At 41.1% G+C, this 20697-nt stretch overlaps 1 protein-coding gene and 1 long non-coding RNA gene across 19 annotated transcripts in view; one reads left to right on the forward strand and one right to left on the reverse strand.

Moving 5' to 3' along the window:
- The window catches only part of TENM4 (teneurin transmembrane protein 4), a 1582078-nt gene that overhangs the window by 267778 nt on the left and 1293603 nt on the right, over window positions 1-20697 (reverse strand). For 12 of the 17 annotated variants that reach the window (XM_064644892.1, XM_064644898.1, XM_064644897.1 and 9 more), the window contains one exon: window positions 2076-2285. The exons of the other annotated variants lie outside the window; for them this stretch is intronic. In XM_064644892.1, the coding sequence (XP_064500962.1) occupies window positions 2076-2285 (210 nt within the window). The remainder of the gene's footprint in view (window positions 1-2075; window positions 2286-20697) is intronic. 17 annotated transcript variants of the gene reach the window in all.
- Window positions 2249-20697, forward strand: part of LOC135409421 (uncharacterized) — a 39013-nt gene continuing 20564 nt past the window's right edge. The window contains exons 1-2 of one of the 2 annotated variants that reach the window (XR_010428178.1): window positions 2249-2828; window positions 4945-6331. This is a non-coding gene — a long non-coding RNA (uncharacterized LOC135409421). The remainder of the gene's footprint in view (window positions 2829-4944; window positions 6332-20697) is intronic. The other variant, XR_010428179.1, reaches the window with a different exon arrangement.

Genomic DNA, 20697 nt, shown 5'->3' on the forward strand with positions numbered 1-20697 from the left:
ACATGATGGGCTTGTATGGTCTGTGCTTCTTATTCACGTGAACTCTCAGATTATCGTTTGTTAGGTGGCAAAATAAGTCACCTTTGTTTTCCTCTTGTCAGCAGAGTTTAGCTGAGCTGATCCTAACAGGTCACCACTGTGCTGGCATTACCTGCACTTCTGATTACAGAACAACTAGAATAAGCAGGCAAATGAGACCCCAGATGCCCTGTCTTTGTGTGGGACATATTTATAAGCAACTTGCTGAATCCTACACACAAAGAAAGCCTCAGGGAATGTAGTGTGTCTACAAGCCAATGCAGAAAGCACTGAGAAAAAAAAAAAAAAAGAGGATAAATAAGCAGGCAGCTGAAAAGCCTGAAGTCTAACTAACTCACCAGCACATCAATAATACAATAATGTCATCAACCCACTGTGGCCTCTGAACAATGCTTTTTCTGTTCTTCAGCTAATTAGTAAAAGAAGAGATTAAAGTCTTTAATCTCACTTGCTTTCTCTTTCTTCCCTCTTTTTACCTGGAGGATGTGCATGTATGTGTACATATGTATTTCGTAAATGAACAAAGAGGAAGTACATACATTAAGATGTGGAAAACACGACGTGGAATGTGAGTTTGGCTTTATTTCCAACAAGAGGGTCATCTACATGATTTCACATTTCCATGTACTGCGACTGCAAGGAGTCAGATGCATGTCTATGTTATAGGGTGGGAGGGGAGGGGGGAAGCTGAACTGAGGATATGAATTTTAATCAGTTTCCTGAATGAATACGACACTGTATTTCCCCCTACTCTCCTCAGGATGACAATTCAGAGGAGATAACCTTCTCCTTTGAAAAACTCTGAAGGGAAAGTTTGTTTTTACCATAACAAATGCAACAAAAGAAGAGGGAAGCTGGGAAAGGGAAGGGGGGGGCGGACAAATTAAATGTCAAACTTTCTCTCCTTACTTGGAGATAACAGCATACTAGGAAACCTTCTTAGAAGCTTAACATAAATGCAGCTAAGCTGTTGCCAGCTGCAGTAAACCTCTCTCTCACCTTTCTTTCTCTCTTTCAAGATATCTTTGAATGCCTTCGCCTTCATCATAAATCAGACCTTTGAGCAATTATCACTCCAGCCGGATGGCAGCAGCCTGAGTGGCCACTGCTATTCCACTGCTGTAATCTGCACTTTGTCAGGTTACACTACCCTTGATGAAATTTCACATTTCTTTGCCAATGAGCGTTACCTCTCCGTTTATGACTCATTGTCTTTGCAGCAGAGAGCTGTGAATCTCATTCCTCTCCTTGTAATTTGTTTAAGCAGCATGGACCATTCGGCAGGGCTGAGCACCTTCAGCACCCCACCGGGGAGTCTCAGAGCATCCCAGTAGGATAGGGTTGTGCTGCTGCCTCAAATACTTACCCCGAAGGCATCCCTCAGCGCCTCCGAGAGAGACCGAACACAGACACCTTCCGCTGGCCTCTGAAGAGGCCACCATCCGTACACGGTGCTGATAACACTGTCACAACTTTCAAGGGAACTCTGCATTTTTGCCATTCCCTTTCCCATCCGCGCAGCCCTTGGGTGACAGGTTCTTGACAGGTTCCCTCAGCCCCTAGGCTGCACCTTGCCGCCCTCACTGAGAAGGGGGGCTCTTTGGCGAGTCTTTCGGGCAGGAGTTAATAAAACAAAAAAGGCAAACAACCCCAAAATTTCACCCCATTAAAAAGGGACCGGGGTCCAACCTTCAACTCAGGCAAAGTTTCTGAGCGCTGCCCAGGTACCACATGGGGTGGCGCGTCCCTCTTCGCAACACCCAGCAACACCCACGCAGCAGCACGGACCTCCCCCCCAGTGCTGCATTTTTCAACCTTTACGAGGCGATTTTCAGCCCCCCTCCCCAAATTATTTATTTTTAAACAAGCCCCCCGGAAACAAACCAACCCAGAGAGCACACCCGCTCCCACAACCAACCTACATCCCCGCGCACGGCCGCCAAGACAGGCACGAAAAAGTAGGCAGAGAGAACGAGAGAGAGAGAGAGAGAGAGAGAGAGAGAGAGAGAGAGAGAGAGAGAGAGAGAGTCACTCACCGTTGGCGGCGACACAGAGGTTTCCAGAGCCACTTTGAACTAAGAATGACTGAGGGACGAACTCTTCCTCAGAGTCCGAGCCCGCGGCCGCCCGGGCCGCGCCGTCGCCCAGCGACCGCCCCGGGCCCTCATTGGCCGGCGGCGAGGGGAGAGGGGAGGGGGACTGCGAGCGGGGGGTGGAGGAGGCGGACGAACAGGGCAGGGGGGGACCTGCGGGCCACAGACACACACACACACACAGAGAAGGGGAGGGGGGGAGAAACACAGAAAGAAATAAAATGAACAAAAAAACACGGCAAAACGCAGACAGAGAGACAATAAAAGTCGAGCCGGGGCACGAGGGAAGGCCGCCCCCCCCGACCCCCGACCCCCCTCATCCCCCCGCCGCCCGCCCCAGCGGGGCAGCCCTGCCTGAGGGGCGGCCGACTGCACGTACCTGACCGCATCACCTGCTGCCCCCCGGGCTGGAGCTTAAAACTCCTATCCACACTTTAAAAGTCGTATCCATCAGGGGTTTTGTTTGTTTGGTTGGTTGGTTTGGTTTGTTTAGGTTTTTTGTTTTGGTTTCCGTTTGTTTGTTTGTTTTGTTGTTGTTATTGTTTTGGTTTGCTTGGGTTTTTTTAAGGTTTTGGAGTTGCAGAGAGCCCCTGGTGTGTGAGACACTTTGTGCCATGACACGGGCTCTCATTGTCAGTGAGGCCAGGTGTTGAAGCCGGGCTGCATCGTACTAAAGGGAAACCCTCGCCCAGCGAGGTAAATTATTCCAGATTCCATGTGAAAAGTGTAGGGTCCTTTTAGGGATTGGTTTAACCATTCTTTTATCGAGCTTATAAAGCAAACAGCCTAAGACCTCCATCATACAGGCAGGAGGTGGAGGACAGGTCTGCGTATTGCTGTGTAGTGTAGAAGCACATTAGCAAACCACCACACTGATACAGGGCAGAAGCATAGCTCAGAGCGGCATCATTTGATTGATTAAATTATGAAAAACACAGCAAATCAGGTTATAAGATTATACTTTACATAGAGCTGTGCCTGACTGAAGAAGAACTACTGACCGCAAGGAAATTCAATCAGGTACATGTAGGTTAAGTACATCCAATTGGAAAAGCATACTGTAAGCAATTAATGGTTATCAAGGTCTTATTCCAATCAGATTTTTAAACAAAACTGGGAAGTCAGTTTTTCACCAAACTGGTGAAAAATCCATCAGGCAAATGTGGAGGTCAGATATGTGCAGTACATCAATAAAAACAGGGGGAATATGAACACAGACATATAATACAGGACAGTGCATTTAAACATGGGCTTTTCCCCTTGCTGAAAGTCATAATGATTAATCTCCCACATTTTCCCAAATCCTGAAATGTTATCATGCAAAATCCGTCAAAATAAAAGAACAGTCAGCAGAAGAAAACCAGCAAACTTAAACAAAAAATCTGTTTCTAAAAAAAACATTTTTAACATAACATGGCACACTACATAGTTGTACAATATTTCTTACTAAACATAACATGAACACTTTAGAGAAGGACACAAACCCAAAACAATGAAGTGGGTTTAACATTTAAATCCCCCAAAGCTGGTTCTGCTTCCGGTTCTACCTCGGTCATCAGTTTTTCTCATCATAAGCCCTTGGATGTCACCTCCTTGACATATGCTGATCTTATAAATTGCTAATTATAATCAGAGAAGAAATTTTGGCATCAGAGGCAAAGCCTGAGAACCAGGGAGAATATAGGACTATACCTATATGTGCTTAGAGAGACTTGTCACCCAAAGGAGAAAAGCCAGACTTGGTGGAGAGCCTACACTGCCTCATGTGCAGCAGGCAGACCAAGGGCTGAAATTGTGAGCCCTGTGTGTTTTGTTATGATCAACAGTGGAGTCGTCTGGATCTTCTTCCTTCTGACAAGTCTCCAGACAGAGAAGTTCCTGCTTTAGGAATGCAGCTTTTAGGGAATCTGCAGCCCACTTCACACTGCCTGACCCTTTTTATGGTGCCAAGGCTGTAATCTTCCCATTGTGCTAACTACTGGTAAAAACTGGAGAGAGACAGGGAAAAAAGGGAGCACGTGCAAGTGGATGAGCACTGCTTTCCCTGTTACAGTCCCTGACATGCAAACTGAGATCCAGCTCTAACTCTGATCTGCTCTTGAAAGAGCAAAGTCTGCTCTGCGTCATCCTCTTTGTTGCAATAGAGATTTGATGAGCCCTGACATGTAACAAAGTTTAAATCAGGACTTTGATTTGCTATGCTTTCATTACAAAACGGGGTGACATGTATTTCTAATCTTGTGTAGTCAGAGGCTGAATTCTAGTGTGATGATGAGTGAAATAGAAAGAAAGTGTTAAATCAATGCCTTCCTATACATCCATACAGTTTTTCAGTGTACTTTGTAAGAGGAAGCACATTTTTCTAGCCATTAAGAAAAACAAACTAGATTTAAAAAATTGTTTCAGTCCTCTGACTCATTTATGCAAAGATCACTAAAAATGCATTAAAAGGAGGTTCATGGTGTCACTACCGACAAAAAAAAAAAAAAAAGTGTGGTAAATTACAGTAGAGGCCCAATGCTCTCCCTGTGTTTTGTTCAGGCAGCATGCTTGGCATAACTATACATGAATTCTCTAGTTCGAACATAAAGAGCAGGAGCAGAATGAGCTGAATTTGGAATTGTAACCCTAAAAGCCAAATGTCAGCTTTTGTCAATCTACATCAGAAAGTTTCTGCCATTTCCACATGGTTGCAGGTTGTTGGGTTTTTTTTTGGTATGAGCTTTCCCAGTTTCCCAGTATTACAGTTTTGGCAATGATAAAAGAAAAATAAATATGAATAAAAACATAACCCAAACCTCTTCAATTACAGCTTTGGATTTTAACCAACTGCACCACTGCAGAGTGCACACGAGAAGATCTCGTGGGTTTTCACGGTCATTACATGCACTTCCAGCAGGGAATGAGCTGACCTTTACAAGGGAAGGTTCCCTAGGAATTGTGCATACTAACCATGTTACTGAGGGCTGCGCTGCTCTGAAGAGCACTGGTGCATACCACTGTGCTCCCTGGAAGATTCCCTTTTGCCACAAACGATGGGGTGGATACAACAGGAGATTTTACCGGCTGACGGATGAAAGATGGGCGCTAATCAGCTCTGCTGACAACAACAAATGAAAATGGAAGGGAAGCAAAGGATACCTCCCTTTTTAACAATTCAACAACTCTGTTTGTAAGCATGTGTTACATTGTGGATCCTTTAAGAGAATTGCCTCCTTTTTTTCATACTTGGGCAGAAAACCAAGAATTAAATCTGACCTTTTCACAAAAATTAAACTGAGAGAGAGATGAAAGCTACAAGTTTGTATCCTTCTCAGACAAGAATTTCATTGGATTTACTGCAACTGCAGGCCCAAGTAAAACAAGCAGGATTTGGCCTGTAAACTTTCATTCCAGATGCCAGAGTAAAACTTCTAATTGATTAGTACAAAATAAATTCGAAGCAACACTGTGTTGCTATGGAACCTGAGCAAGTAGAAAAAGTTTCTTTGCAGTATGTGCTGTTTCTCCTTCAAAAATAAAAAACAGAAGGACTAGATAACACATTCATTATGCAGAGTCTTGCAGTTTGGAAGCTAACTCAAAGAAAAACAAAACAGATTCCAAGTATGGGCCCCTTGGCATCAATTTGTAACAATCCTATATATCTGCTTGCAGTGAACAGTCAAAACTATGTTCTTTGGACTTGAGGCAGGAATAATAGACATTGTATGTCACTGTATGACTGTATGTTGCTTGCACATATTTAGAGGAAAACAGAACAGAACCTTCTATTTTATCTATGTGCCAGTACTTCAGACTAAAATTAAAAAAAAGATCAGGGGAAGATACGGTGCAGTCTCTGTAATTTATGAAAGTACTTAGGAAACACAAACTTTAGAAATAGGTTAGTACAAAGAATCTGTTTCCCAGCTTAACCAAGGAATTATGCAATATTCAGGTATCTACTTTAAATATAGGGAAGAGACAACCAGAGCAGACCCTAAACAGTTAGGGGAAAGTAAGACAAACAGTAAACATGCCTTCATTTTATACTGCACATTTGGCTGTAATATTTCAGAATTGCTAGAATTACTCTGTCTCTCACAGGATTTGGCCTTCAGAGATCAAGAGCTGATTTAAAACGGGTGTATTCATGCTAGTGTGAATAGAAGAGCTGCCAGAAATACAGAACATTCAAGGGGATACTTTTAAAGAAGGTCAGTAAGTTGTTTCATGGACTATATTCAGTGGATTATACTCATATGTTTATAATTTGTCCCCAAAGAGGTGAAAAAGAGCAGATATACAAACGCTGACTTTTCACAGAATGAAATGACAAAGCAATAGGATTTAATAGCATTCAATAGACACAGAATGGTATTATCTGCAATCAATAAATCAGTAATATCAGCTTTTTTCCCCTAATAACTTTTATCAAGCTTCATTCAAGAACCTTTAAGGGCTTTACAAGCAATGGGTATGTAAACTTTGAAATACTGTTTCAGATCTGTTGAGATCTGTTATCAGATTGGCTCCTACAATGGTCAGAGGGCTGGAACACTTCTCCTATGAAGACCGGCTGAGAGAGTTTTGGCTGTTAAGCAGAGACCTTCTAGCAGCCTTCCAGTCCTTAAAGGAGACTTTCAGAAAAGAGGGATAACGACTTTTTACACAAGCAGATAGTGATAGGACAAGAGGGAACAGTCTTAAACTAAAGGAGGAGCAATTTAGATTGGATACTGGGAAGAAATTCTTTGCTGTGTGGGTGGTGAGGCATTAGCACTGGTTTCTCAGAGAAGCTGTGACTACCCCATCCCTGGACATAGTCAAGGCAAGGTTGGATGGGGCTTTGAGCAACCTAGTCTAGTGGAAGGTCACATTGTGGGGCAGTGAAACTAGATGATCTTTAAAGTCCCTTCCATCCCAAATCATTCTACGATTCTATGAATTAGATTTTCTACGAAGCAGACTTACACTTTTGACAGATAAGGAAACTGAAGCACAGAGATGTGTAATAATTTGACTCAAAATTCTGTCATTCTTGCATACTATATCTCTAGCCACTGAAATAGTCTAAAAGGCTGTTTGTGACATTCAAAATATTTTAAATTAGCAAAATTCCCACCAGAAAGGAATGATGGGTGTGGGCAGAAGTACCGTCATTGTGATTTCCTCAGTTCAACAACTGCAGTAGTTCTCACATAAGAACTTTTGCATTGTCATATCACTGACAATGCCTAGCCTTTGTACTACCTCAAAATAGGAAAGTTTCTAGGATGGTACTGTGGCACCAATGTTGGTAAGCACCATTACAAACAAAAGACATCTCAATACAGCTCTGGCCTTTAAAACATGGCTGTGCGCTGTGGGTTCACGTGAAGGCTGTGTAAATGATAGCAGAATGTATTCTGTAGTGTGCTGGCTGGGTGTATTATCCTGTCAAAGGAAAGAGAGTGTAAACAAATGAAGTTTTTTTTATGTCTTCCCCTCACTTTGCACAGGAGTTTTGAGTGATTTTTATTGACATCGAAACAAAATCTTATTGATCAATATTAAAACTGTAGCAAGCCTTGTGCTGGAGAAAACCATGACCTGCCTAAACAATGCTTAAGTACCTCTGTCTGATAAAAGAAATAAATTAATAAATTAGTCTAAAACTCAGGCAGTTTCATCTCATACCATATCTGACTGCTTAAAACCCCACAAACATGAAGCAGTCCTGTAGAGCTGAGATCTTGTGTGAGAGCTGTATTTGCAAAGTGGGAAGCACAGTGGGCACCAGGACATCTGTGGACTGCTGACACATGGGATGAGGTGGAAAGGGCAGTGCCCTGCCTGCAGCGCAGTGTTTGGTTCCCTGTAGAATATAAAAGGCAGTAATTTGCTCCACTAGTATTTCAGGGCATCAGAGATCCTGCTGGATTGAGGAGGGGAGTGGGAGAATATCTGCCATTTTTCTTTTCAAGGTGAAGGGGAATGTAAATGAAGATGAGCCCTGGTTGTCATATGCTAGAACACTGGTTTAGCATCCACTCCCTCAGAGGTGGAGAAAGAAGGAATTTTCCTAAGGGACAAAGAGCATTTATGCCTTGCTCATGGCAGCATATCAAGCCTTTCCAGTGGACAGCAAAATACACACCCCTGGAAAAAAAGCAAGCTGAACTAGTTGTCTGGAAAAACGTGTCAGTGAATCATAGGAGTAAGGAATTGTTGCACAGATTTATTGCTGCTCTTTAACAATAGGTGGTCACAACATTCTTAGTTCAACAGGGAATATATATCTTGTGTTTAGAATTGATTAAAAAAGCAGTCTTAGAAAACTACTCTTAGTTATTTATATGTCTTGAATTTCCACCTGCACTTATGTTTATTTTATTTAATTTAATTTTGTGGTTTTGATTTATAGTTATAAAGCCAGAGGGAAAAAAGAATGAAACAAAGGGGACAAATGAATATCATCTTAACAGGAAAAACCTGGGCAGCTGCCACGTCACCAAAATTAAGAAATGAGTAGTTGTGCTTTGAAAATGAGAAATAATCATATGCCCTGTATGAAAACGGGCATATTGGGGAAAAAAGGGCCATGTGAGGTTAAGAAGGACTGAATAAATTCACCTGGGCTGAAGTGGACTATGAAGAACACATGTTACATGGACTTCACCTGCCTTGTGAGTGATTTATGCTACTCTTCCACAATGTGTTTTTTGACTCCCCTATGCTGTGAAGTTAGGCAATGTTTTTCTTTCTCCATTTACTAGGATAGTGCATTTCCTATCAAGGCAGTTCACAAAGTCACTGTTTGCAGGGACTCGTGAACATTCTGTCAAGGGCAGACCTTGAGCAGGCCCTGCTTTGGGTGGAAAACATCTAGAAAGGCAGCAGCTCTGTAAGGAATGATGCGATGCTGGGATATATAAAAGCACATTGGCTGAATGCCTGTTATCTGCCTCTGTCCCAGCACAGATCATGGACTGAGCATTTGGGCCTTATCCGATTATTCCCAAATGAAGCAGAAGGTAGAAAGGGACAAGAAACAATGCAGACCTCAGATCTCCTTTCCCCCAGCTCCTGAGGTTACTAACCTGACCCAAAACAGCAGAAAACAATTATCCATTGAGCAAGATGGAGAGGAGCAGGGAGGAAATTGTTCCCTTCTGAAACGCAGTTCCTCAGGGGCTTGGGGTGCTCTGGAGCAGCACAGCCGCACTTATAATTTTTTGCCAACAGAAGAAAATAATACGGCAGATTTTCAGAAAATTACACGGGCAATTGCCCGAGCCGGATACTCAGCTTGCTCATTTGTAGGCACAACAGTAGAAACAGATTGTGTAAATTAGCTACACGATTTTCTACAACATCCATCTCCAAGGCTGAAATCGTGCTGTTATTTAAAAGCACAAACAGGTAATGTAATTTCCAAGTATGTGGGAGATTTCTTGTATCTCTTTCAAAATCAAAGAAATAGGGATCAAGAAAGAAAGACTTTCTCCTGATAGAGACAATATAAACAATCCTAATCACCACAGAATATTTATATCATGCCTTGTGAAATATTTATGCAAGTAATTCACATCATCTAAAGTTTTAAGAAAAATGCAAGCCCCTAATTGTGGATCAGCATTACAAAAGCTTCTGCAGCTTTACTCAAATCCAACTTGTAAAAGAATAATGTAATTAGTAGGCAGTCTGATGAGCTGCCCATGAAGTGGCCTCTCTCAATCTGACTCTAGTGCTCTATCTGATCCAAAACACCCAACATAAAGTATGGGGTTATCTGCAAATGATTACATGCAAATCTCCTAAAAGGTCCATTTCCCTGTATTTGAACACCAAACTGTAGGCTTTACAGAAATTGCTTTCTCTAAGCTTAATGTTAACCAAAAGGTTTACAATAGCCTTGCAAAACTTTTCCTGATAGGCTTGTTCAAGGCAAAGAACCTTGTCATGCTCCTGTTACCCCAGCAGGGAAGAATTATTAAACATGGGGCACTGCAAAGGTTTTTTCACCTCCTCCAGCAAATAAAATTTACACAAATACCTCTTATGGTGGTTGGCAGTGATTTTCTAAAATTAACTTTTAAGTAATGCCAGAGGAGACAAAACCACAGAGTGCTAGAAACCAACCAAAATTGCCTGATGTTAGAGCCCACCTATCAGGGAGCAAAACTAATTCATCCTACAGCCAAAGCACTACAAAATCAACAAGTTTACCTCATGATCAGCGACACATTCTGTGACTGTCCTGGCCACTGGTGATGGGTTCTAGCACACCTTGTATGTAAAACAGTACCTGACAAATAACTATGGTGTTAAGGAATAAAATGTGTTTTTCCACCTGTTAACTAGATAACCACAAATGAGCATCTCTTGAAAGGAATGAAGGTTGCAGCTGTTAAGAGAAATCCAGGAATTGTCTGGGGAAACAGAAGGGTAATATGTCACTGTTCAGCATAGTCACAGTAGGGTCTGCCTGCAGTCAGGGAAAATACAGCTTTATCTTCCAGAGGAGACTTATTCTGTCTCCAGTTTGAGTTGGAGTGTCTCATTTGTCTTCACTGACTATACAGGGAGCCTTGGGTGATCTTTACTTGTGCATAAGTGAAAGTGGCATGAACCTTGGGTTTAATGTCTAGAACTTGCCTGAAGGTAAGGTAATCTCACTGAGATGTTTTTTTCAGTAATATTTTGGTTTGCTCTGTAATAGCTAATCCATAATTGCCCCATCATATGTGCAGACTTAGCAGTTCCCTTCCAAGCTCATAGACAAAGGTGCTGTGTAGCAATGGAAATGGAAACTGAACACACAGGCAGCTGAAGATAAAGGATTCACAGAAGAACTCTGAAGAAATATTATTTTATGCTTCTCTTGGGGAGAAACATAGTCTGCCTGAGTAAGTGCATTCCAAGGAAAACATATGACTGCAGATCTCTGGAGTATGACAAAGGGGTAGGAGAGATATACTGCAGTAAGAACTCTACCTGCCTATCCATAAGTGCTCTTGTGAGGAAATTTGGAGTGAAAAGAACGTTGCCTTGATACAAAGATTGCATCTGCTTTTATTATTGTTAAAATTACTGTTGACTCTGGATTTCTATGCTGCATAAAATTAATGAACTTGTTCAGCCTCTTACACTTACTAGGGCAGTTTCCTCCTGATCTCAGCCTTTATCCCCATGAGGGTTGGATGCTTGCATACTTAAAATTGTATGGGAGTTGTTTGCCAGTAACTGTTATTCTTATATCCTAGTCAAACTCCCTTAATTTTGGGAGGACCTTTTTTTCCAATGCATGATTTCAAACAAAGCAAACAGCCTCTGTGCAACATCTAAGAGTCACAGTTCAGAAGATCATTTTCTTTCTTCAGCTGAGAAAAGAGATCAAGGCAATTTAGTACTAAAAAACACTTCATAGATCAGCTTCTAAAGGGATCTGATTAAGAAGAAAGGTTATTTTCCATCTCACTGTCTGTGAGCTAGCCCTGGGGCTCTGGACTTGAAGACAGTAGAAAGCGTGAGGCTCCTGTGGAAGCAGAAGCAGAATGGCTGCACCAAAATGCTACTGAGACTCAGTTCACGTGCTCTAGGCACAAGCGGCAGAGCCCGGTGCTGCGCTAGAGGGGCCGCACAGCGCTGTGCTGCCCTGTGCCAGCCTGCAGCTCACCTACGGCTGGATCTAGGCACCCATGCTGACAGTGGGTGTAATTCCTTTCTGGCTTACTCTGAGAGAGGCCCACTGTGTAACCTGGGTAAGAACTCTTCAGACCTGTCTGATCTGATCCTTATGCACTGGATTCTCATTTGTCATCCACCTCCTGCCCCATGTGCATTTGAATCTTGCACATACACTATGACTGGCACAGGTCATTAAAAACAAGACCCATCCTGCATCTTCCAGTATTTTCAGTCAGTTTTGTCTATTTATTCTGCAGACTTTTCAAGGCATGGACTACTTCGCCTTGTGTGCATGTAAAGCAGGCAAAACTGCAGGACTTTGATCTTGTGTTTGGTCATTAGGTGTTCTTGCAATGCAAGATGTAAGAGTAGGGAAGTTTGTGCTCGAGTAGCTGTAATTATTGTGGAGGAGAGCTGTGCTCAATGTTCTGTAGGCAGTGAGAGGCTGAGAGTGTCCCTTCACTACAATCTGCAGGCAAGACAAGTGTTGCATTTCCAGGGAGGTCAGAGTAGAGAGCACACACTTACTGAAAAAGATGCAAAGAAGATGTGCATCCCTCATTGCTCTAATCCAAACTTTCCCCTTATAAACCTGCACTTCAGCTTTGTTTTCCCAGAAACCTTCTTGAATTCTTAGTGAGACAAAGAGCCAAAATACAGTAGGTGTAGGTGATGCTCTTCCCTCCTGGGAAAAATTGCCATTTCATGGAATTGCCCAAGAAGGCAGTGCAGGAATATGACAATACTGAGCCAGAAAAGTTGGTGTTGGACCAAAAATTGTGATTTGCTTTACATTTGTTTCAGGTTTAGAACAACATTAGAAAGTAAAGACCAACAGCCGTGCACAAGAAGAAAGAAATGGATAGAGACAATTTTTCAGGTTATTGAATGACACTTTCAGTCTCAAAAAAAAATGGGAATCATCTTTTTTCCTCCAAAATTACTCTATGTTTCTCAGCAGGCAACAGAACAACTTGCAGTGCCATAGCAAAACTTTTTTTCTCCAAAGCCTTGATTAATATCTTTAAAGTTGCAATCTTAGTACCTTAATCATTGCTTTACTGACTTCTACCTTGCAAGTAAAGAATTTTTACTTTGACTTTTGTTCAGTTCCCTGCTCGGTGAAAAAATATGAATTTTTTTCAAGTCACTATAGAAAGATTGATCCCAAATAAGATAGATTTTCTGGATAGAGGGAGGGTAATGATAATTCAAGACACATTGCAGGCACATGAGAATTGTTTATGAAAAAATGTTTAAAAATCCCAGTAGTTCAGAGAAGGGTGGGCTATAAGCAGCAGAGCTAAATACAGGGGAAAAGTATACCTGGTGTCATTCACTGAACAGTCTCTCTGTCTCTCATTTCTCCCAGCCTTTGTCTGGTTTTTTTGAGTGATGGTTAAAGGAATTGGTTATCTTCAAGAAAAAAAGCTCTTTTAAAAAGATGAGAACCGTACAAGAAAATAATTCAGTGATTGGAAATATGGCACCTTAACGCATGTGAAAGTGTGATACAGGTTTTGCCAGAATAGAACACACTGCTGGTCCACCTGACTTACTATCCCTTCCCCACCACTAGCTGATTCCAGCAACACAGTGCTCTCATAAAACAGTTAATTACACCCAATGGTATAAGGGGAAACTCTTTCTAATACTGCATAGTAACCAAAGCTATGCAAGGAAGCAAGATGGCTAATAGACCTTATTTTTTCCTGACTGTTGAAACAGTATGTGCTATGTGTATTCCAACTCATTGGTAATTATTTTTCTCAGGTGTTTGCCCCAGAACTAACATGTAACAGGTAGCTTTGCATGCTAGTGATGAAATATCCCCTGCTTTTCTTTTTTAGATGTAATAGTTTTAATCATGGTAAAATGCTAATGGGAGAAGAGAATCCAAATGTTTTGGGTGACAAAGAGCCCTTACTGGTTATCTTGTCCATCTCTAAGGTAGTTATTCACTGTACCATAGAAGTCCCTTCTATAACAAGTTTAATTTTAAATTCCTGATCAATTAGTCTGGGCAGCCTGTTCCAGGGTTCTGGAGGTCCAACTACGCCCACTCTTAGATGTGCTTCTGTTATACTGCACTGAACACTCTTGAGTAGGCTAGTGAGCAGACTCAGGAACGTAGTGGTCTCTTTTATCTCTAAATTTGATGATTACCTGCCTCACCTCTTTGACAGGCTTGACCTTCTGTACACTACTCAATAGTTTATACAGCTATTTCTTTCTTATGATTCTTTTTGAACTAAAGACCCTGATCTGCAAGCACCATGCAGACCCAGCTGCCTTTCATCAGTACACATATGTGTCGGCCAAATGCCTACAAGTGGAGAAGCTCTGACTATGCAGTCCTTGAAGCACTTCTGCAGACATTACAGCAGTTCCACCACACTTTAATGAGCAACTCTGGCTTCAGTTTTGTCCTAATTTTTACCTTTTGTGTATCTGTGCACACACTCATACGAGCTATGTTTTCCTCATACTCTTTTAAATTTTGATTGAGCAGCACTTACATGCACAGAAAAGAGGCTCTTTTTTCTCCTGGAAAATTTTTCAAGTGACGCTTTTCATTGAAAAAAAACCAAAAAAAAAAACCCCACAAAAACAAGCATGAAAAATAAACCCTTGAAAAATCTAGAAGTGGAAAAAGCTGTTCAAAATGTATGACCTTTTTTATTTTATATATGATCAGTTGCCTTCAGTTCATAAAGTGTTAAAAATCAAAGGAGAAAGCAAAATCAATGCAAGTGATTCTGGGGAGATTTCTGAAGTCCTGAAAGGTCAGCAAACTTGATCACTTCTAGGAGCTGTCCAGTTGCATAGGTTTCCGTGCTTAAGTGTCTTGCTACTTAACCTGCTGGTTCCCTGATTTTTTAACATTAAAAAGAGTTATCTATATATACAGAGAGAGAAACATCTCTGTTGCCCAACCTTGATGAGATAAAGAGCCCCCTTAAATCCTCAAAAGGCTTAAAAGTAGCTAATACCACCCAAATTGAGTGGAGCCTGGAATCAAGGTTTCCCACTTCTTGAGGAAAGGCTCCAATTCCTAAATTATTTCAGAACACATGAGTGTTATAATCACACACCCATCATCAGAAGATGGCCTCAAAGACAGGCACTCAAACACTTCCTATTATTTCCACTGGAGGACTTAAAGGGATTCATGTAGCAACACAGATGTGAGACACTCAAGCTTCTTGTGCCATCAGGGTGGGAAGGGATTCCCTATGATAGATTGACTCTGCTTATCTTCAAGGCCATCTATGTCCTTCCACTTCCACCTCCACACACAATGTACAAAAAGCAGAATTTTGATGGCTTTTCCATATAGACTGGATTTCTCTCAAAGTATTTGGGACCAAATGTCCCAAATTTCTTCAGGTTTCTTAGACTCCTAAGTTATGTGTGATTGAGTATGCATAAAAGCCACAATTTGCAGACCTTAGTCCTCGGAGTAAAGAACCAAAATTCACCTTTCCTTCCTTAAAATGAAATGCTGAAATCATAAAGTGTTTTGGCCCTGACAGAGAGCACATCAGGTTTTTTGGGTTATGTTGGAGCTTGATTTTTTCAAAGGTGCAGAGAACCCAGATCTTGTGGTGAAGACAGTAAGTGGATTTTGGTATGTTTATATAATCAAACAAAGTTATATCTAAGAGGCAATGCTTGAAATTGTTAACTGACATAATAATAAACATGAGTTATTTCCAAATATATTTTAAACTATCAGAAGTCATCTGTGCACAGACTTTGTACAGAAAGAATGAGTTGTATTTTTAGTGTTCTTGCCTGAAAAAAGCTACTGTCTATCCCTGTTCTTTTGGGCATAAACTAACCCACCACATGCCCATGGGAAAACAACATACATTTGGAGATGCTTTAAGAAAAACAAAAGCTCATTGCTTCCTGTCATAGGCTTAGTGTGTACAGAAGCTACAGTGAAACTCATTTACATTTGAATTCTAGCCATGGATAGGTAAAGGTACTGCTGACAGGTGCTGTGTCTGAAGGTTCCTGAAGGCATTCCTTATCTAAGGCTATTTCAAAAGCAGTTCTGGTTGGATCTGTCTGCTGGTCCACAATAACTATGCTGCCTTATGGTTTTTCTTTATTTCTTTTCTTTCCCCTTTACAATTTCTTATATTCTGAAGCTGATGCAAGGATAAATGTGAAAAGGCGTGACATTTCCTTTTTGTTAGATGCTTGTGATTTCATTATGCGTGTCCCTGAAGGTGGCTTAACCAGCACCTGGTGCTATTTGAGTATTCTGGTCTTCCAGTCAGTGAAAGAGTCTCTGGAATCAGGGAGCAATAAAGCTACTTCATAATCAAAGTAGTCATTCTGGTGTGAACATTAGAAGTTCTTTCACTCACACACACACACACACACAGACGCACACGCACAAACAGGGAGAAAAGGATTTGATAGCCATTATTCTGTGCCATTTACCCTGCAAAAATATATACACTCATACAAGCTCTGTTATAAAGTCTCAGCAATTTCTTTAAACTTGCACTTAGCTGAGAAGTCTGCTCTTTCTGTTTCAGATTTGAAGAAAGCTTGTCTACTTTTTCCAAGTATATCACTTCTAATAAAAGATACTACCTGTGCCTGTGTTTTCTTGACTAACTTGTCAGATTATCACACCTACAAAAAGATGCCACTAGGCTGATATTTCAAGGTCTCAAATGACATACAGATGTTTGCTGGCTCATTTTGAGAAACAGCTTTCTACTACAACATAGGTTTTATAACTGTATTGGTGACACTTATAATCATTTAAAGCTCTTCTGGTAGTAAAGCACCAAACGGATTTCTCTACATCATCCTAGTTTTGGTGGGGAACATTCACATCCAACAATAAAAAGATGTGAAAACCTGATGTGAATTACATGGAATAAACCTATTATTTAAAATATAAGAAAATCTAACACAGTCTCAAGCAGCACAGATAACAAGAGAAGGTCAGGAATCTGAATGTATCCATTTATGACAAATATATACTTTTAACATAAATTTAATTTTTGAGCTTTGCTGTATCATATCACTGATACCATCCATGTGAGCAAATAAACATAGGCAACAGGAGCAAAGGCCACTTGGACTACTTGGAACAAATGGGGAACTGAAGCCTGAAAACACGACGAGCAGACTAGAAGTTAAATCTGCTGTGAACAGAGTGGGGAAGACAGCCAGGAGATGCTAGGAAATCCTACAGGATATGGGGAAGAGACAAATAGATGGGAGAGTTTTGTATGAGACTGCAAAATAAGATATAGAGAAAAGGAGCTGGTGAAATAATGGTGATGAACTTGGCCATTGGACCCACAATGGGAAAGCATAGCTGTGCAAATGATTTTCCATCTGGTTTACTCAATAAAACATACATATGTTCAGAAAATGTGTCATAGGGAAAAAACTTCAGCTGCTGTAACTTGTGAGCTAGGTCAGGTAGAAGAACAGAGATTGGACTGCTGCTCAAAATCTCCACAGCAACAGGCATATCTGCTGTTTTTGTTAATGCTAGGTGGAAAATGGAAGGGCTAACATTTTATGTAGAGAAAGCAGTTGTGTCTGATTGTACGCAAATGCTAGTTTAAAGCTCAAACAAACACGGATTTTCCCTAACTGTGAAAACAACTCTTGAAGTCATTAACTTTTGTGGTTCCTCAAGAAACACAATAATTTCAAACTTGCTTGTTCATTGTGAAAATTCTTGCTGATTTTTGTAAAATAAACAGAGTTCAAGGTCTGCTTTTGTTGTGCGCAAAGGTCAGTTGGAGGAACAGGAAAGGTTTTGTGATGTATTCCATTCTTCTTTCTTACTTGCTGTTGCTGTGATGCTGTGGAGCCAGCCAAGAGATGAATTAATGAATATCTCTTTTACACTTCCTATTTTATCCTTCTCATTGGTTACAAGGTGGGTGTTAGACCGTGGACTGATGGAACTGGCATTATAGTTTTTGGAGCAGTGCTTTTCAAACCATTACATTTTCCTGATCTCATTTGTTCATTAATTCAGCAGTCTCTTTCACTATGGCCAGTGCTAAAATCCATACAGCAATGATACAGCTAGCAAATTGCACATTGCTGTGTAGGCAGGAATTTCTCCCTTCAGATCCCTGGTAAGTGATAAGCACATGCCCTTGAGCCTGAGTTTTTTGCAAATTCCTGTTGCATTATGCAAATCTCTAGAACTGATTAGAACAGTTTCTGAATAACAGCATCTTCTGCTGCCACCTGTTCACCAAGGCCTTAGGAATCACTAGAAGAAACTCAAAATCCAAACTCAATTTCCAGATTTGTCCAGCTGAACAATTTATCTGACAAACTGATTGACAGAAGCAAGTTTGCTTCTTAAGAGGAGAAAAACAGATGAACAGTAAAGCTACCAGGCCAAAATCTTCCAGTGAATCAAATAAGGGCACAACACTTCCGTTGATTCCTACCACAGGGCTCTATCCACTTGATCATCCCATTTGCTTAAGAAACTTTAGTATTATTAGAAAAAGAGGCATTGAGACTGAAAAGAAAGTAAATTAAACCAATCTACCCCTCACACCTTGGTGTTTAATAGAAATCTGCAATGAATTGGTGTGTTTTGTGAAAGGTGTGTTTTAATAAAACCTGCCTTCATCTCAAAAGGGACTAGAACCAGAGTGAAATGAACACTAATAGTACCATCTTATCGGCTACTCGGTAAAATCCTATTTATAAGTCTATGGATGCTAATTAACTGTCTTGCAATGGCGAGCAGAATTGTGTGTTATTCCCAAAGGAAAGCATGGAAAGTGTTAAAGAAGACACCACATTGATTAATGTCTAGCCAGGTGCTTTGTGTACCCAAACTCTTCCTTTCTGACAACTTTTTCCCATTATTTTCCCTTTTTATAAAAAACTCATATGAACTCTCTCAGCTATTTTTTTTTTTAAAGACCGCAATTTGGCAATAGAATCATGGAATTATAGACTTGTTTGGGTTGGAAGGGACCTTAAAGATCATCTAATTCCAACCCTCCTGCCATGGGCAGGGGGACCTTCCACTAAACCAGGTTGCTCAGAGTCCCACCCAGCCTGGCCTTGAGCACTTCCAGGCATCCACAACTTCTCTGGACAACCTGTGCCAGTGCCTCACCACCCTCACAGTGAGGAATTTCATCCTAATATCTTATCTAAACCTGTCCTCTGTCAGTTTGAAGCCATTACCCCTTGTCCTGTCACTCCATGCTCTTGTCAAAAGTCCCTCTCCAGCTCTCTTTAGGTACTGGATGGTGCCCTAAGGCCTCCCCAGAACCTTCTCTTCTCCAGGCTGAACAATCCTAACTCTCTCAGCCTGTCTCCACAGCAGAAGTGGTCCAGTCCTCTGAGCATCTTCCTGGCCTCCTCTGGACTCACTCCAACAGGTCCTCAAGCTTTTTGAGTGGCCCAGGGCAGGTGGAGTCTCAGGAGAGTAGAGTAATAGTACAGTGAGCATCTAAGGTTGTGTCAGAGTCTGAGCATACCAGAAATCAAGCAGTAGCTTGATAATAAAGTGGAATGAGTGCATTTACGATTGATCTCTGAAGAGAGATATTATCTGATAATGGTGTTAAAAAAACATATGGTCTTTATGAAAAGACTTGTAGGTAGAAAAATGTACTATAGGAAATCCATATGTATTTGTAAGCCACATGACAGAAATGTGTAGTTACAATGTAAGATTGATGGAGTAGGTTTAGAAATTGTCTGTGAGACTCTCGGAAGGAGGTGGAAACACACAGCTGGCTTCAGACAGGTCAGCTCTGGAAATGAAAAAGCTGTGAGGATATGAATGGGATGCTTCCCACCTTCCCACAGTGGGTCTCTGAGCTTAAAAAGCAGTCCTTGGCTCTCTAGGATTGGACTGGACTTGCCAGCGCAGACTAGAGCCATCAGAAAACCCAGAGGTACTCTGACATGATGCATATAAGCTTAGGCTTCTCAGGTCTCTCAAGAAGTACAGGCTTGGTCCTTCAACATGTGCCTACATACTTTGCTGGATAAGGACTTGGGAGGGAGGTGGATGTCTGCAATCCTTAGTTTGAAATCCAGCACTCACAAGTGTGAGCGTCTGAGCTCTGCTTGCCATGTGCAAAATGTGTATCACACATTGACAGAGCTGATTACCAAAGGTCATTTTCCACATGGACCATTCTTACTGATTTTAATCAAATTACTAAGAGTATAAGGCGTTATTTAATGAGACCCAGGGAAGAGGTGGTTGGAAACCACAGTATCCCAGATTCTGTTGGCTGTGTTCATGAATAGGTACATTTATTCTGTGAACAACTCCACTGAAATCAATGTGCATGCCTGCGGAATACCTCTTTGACCAGCCTGATTTAGAGAAAAACAACCTGGCTTCTTTGGATGAGAAAAGTTGCATAGAAGTATAACATTATTTTTATACCCTTTCTTATTAATATATTAAACTCCACATCCTTCTTCAGGGGAGATGAAGCAGACCAATGCTCAACACAACTGTGGGTTACAATCACCTGTGTCATTCTCTCAGACAGATGGCTTCTACATGGTGTATCCTGGACAGCCAAAATATCAAGAGGGTAATTTGTCTCTAAATTATGGCTGTTAGTAATTAATCCTCTTTTACTCTGGACTTGAGTGACCTTTATAAAGAAGCAGTTTAAGTTAAAAAAAAAAGGGGGAAAGAAATGAGCTATCTCTCCACAAACATATACACTTTTGTCTTAAACTTGCAGCAAGAACTATGAAAAGAATAAAAAAATCTACAGCTGACTCAAAATATAGCCCAGAAGATGTATACTAACTCACTTCTGCTGTATTTGAGGATAAAAGACTTTCCTGTAATGGCAGTGGGAAGCCTGTGACCTCTCCAAGGCTTGCCAAAATTAGGTCATCTCTG

The sequence above is a fragment of the Pseudopipra pipra genome, chromosome 2 (assembly GCF_036250125.1).
Source record: "Pseudopipra pipra isolate bDixPip1 chromosome 2, bDixPip1.hap1, whole genome shotgun sequence".
In the NCBI taxonomy this organism is placed as follows: domain Eukaryota; kingdom Metazoa; phylum Chordata; class Aves; order Passeriformes; family Pipridae; genus Pseudopipra; species Pseudopipra pipra.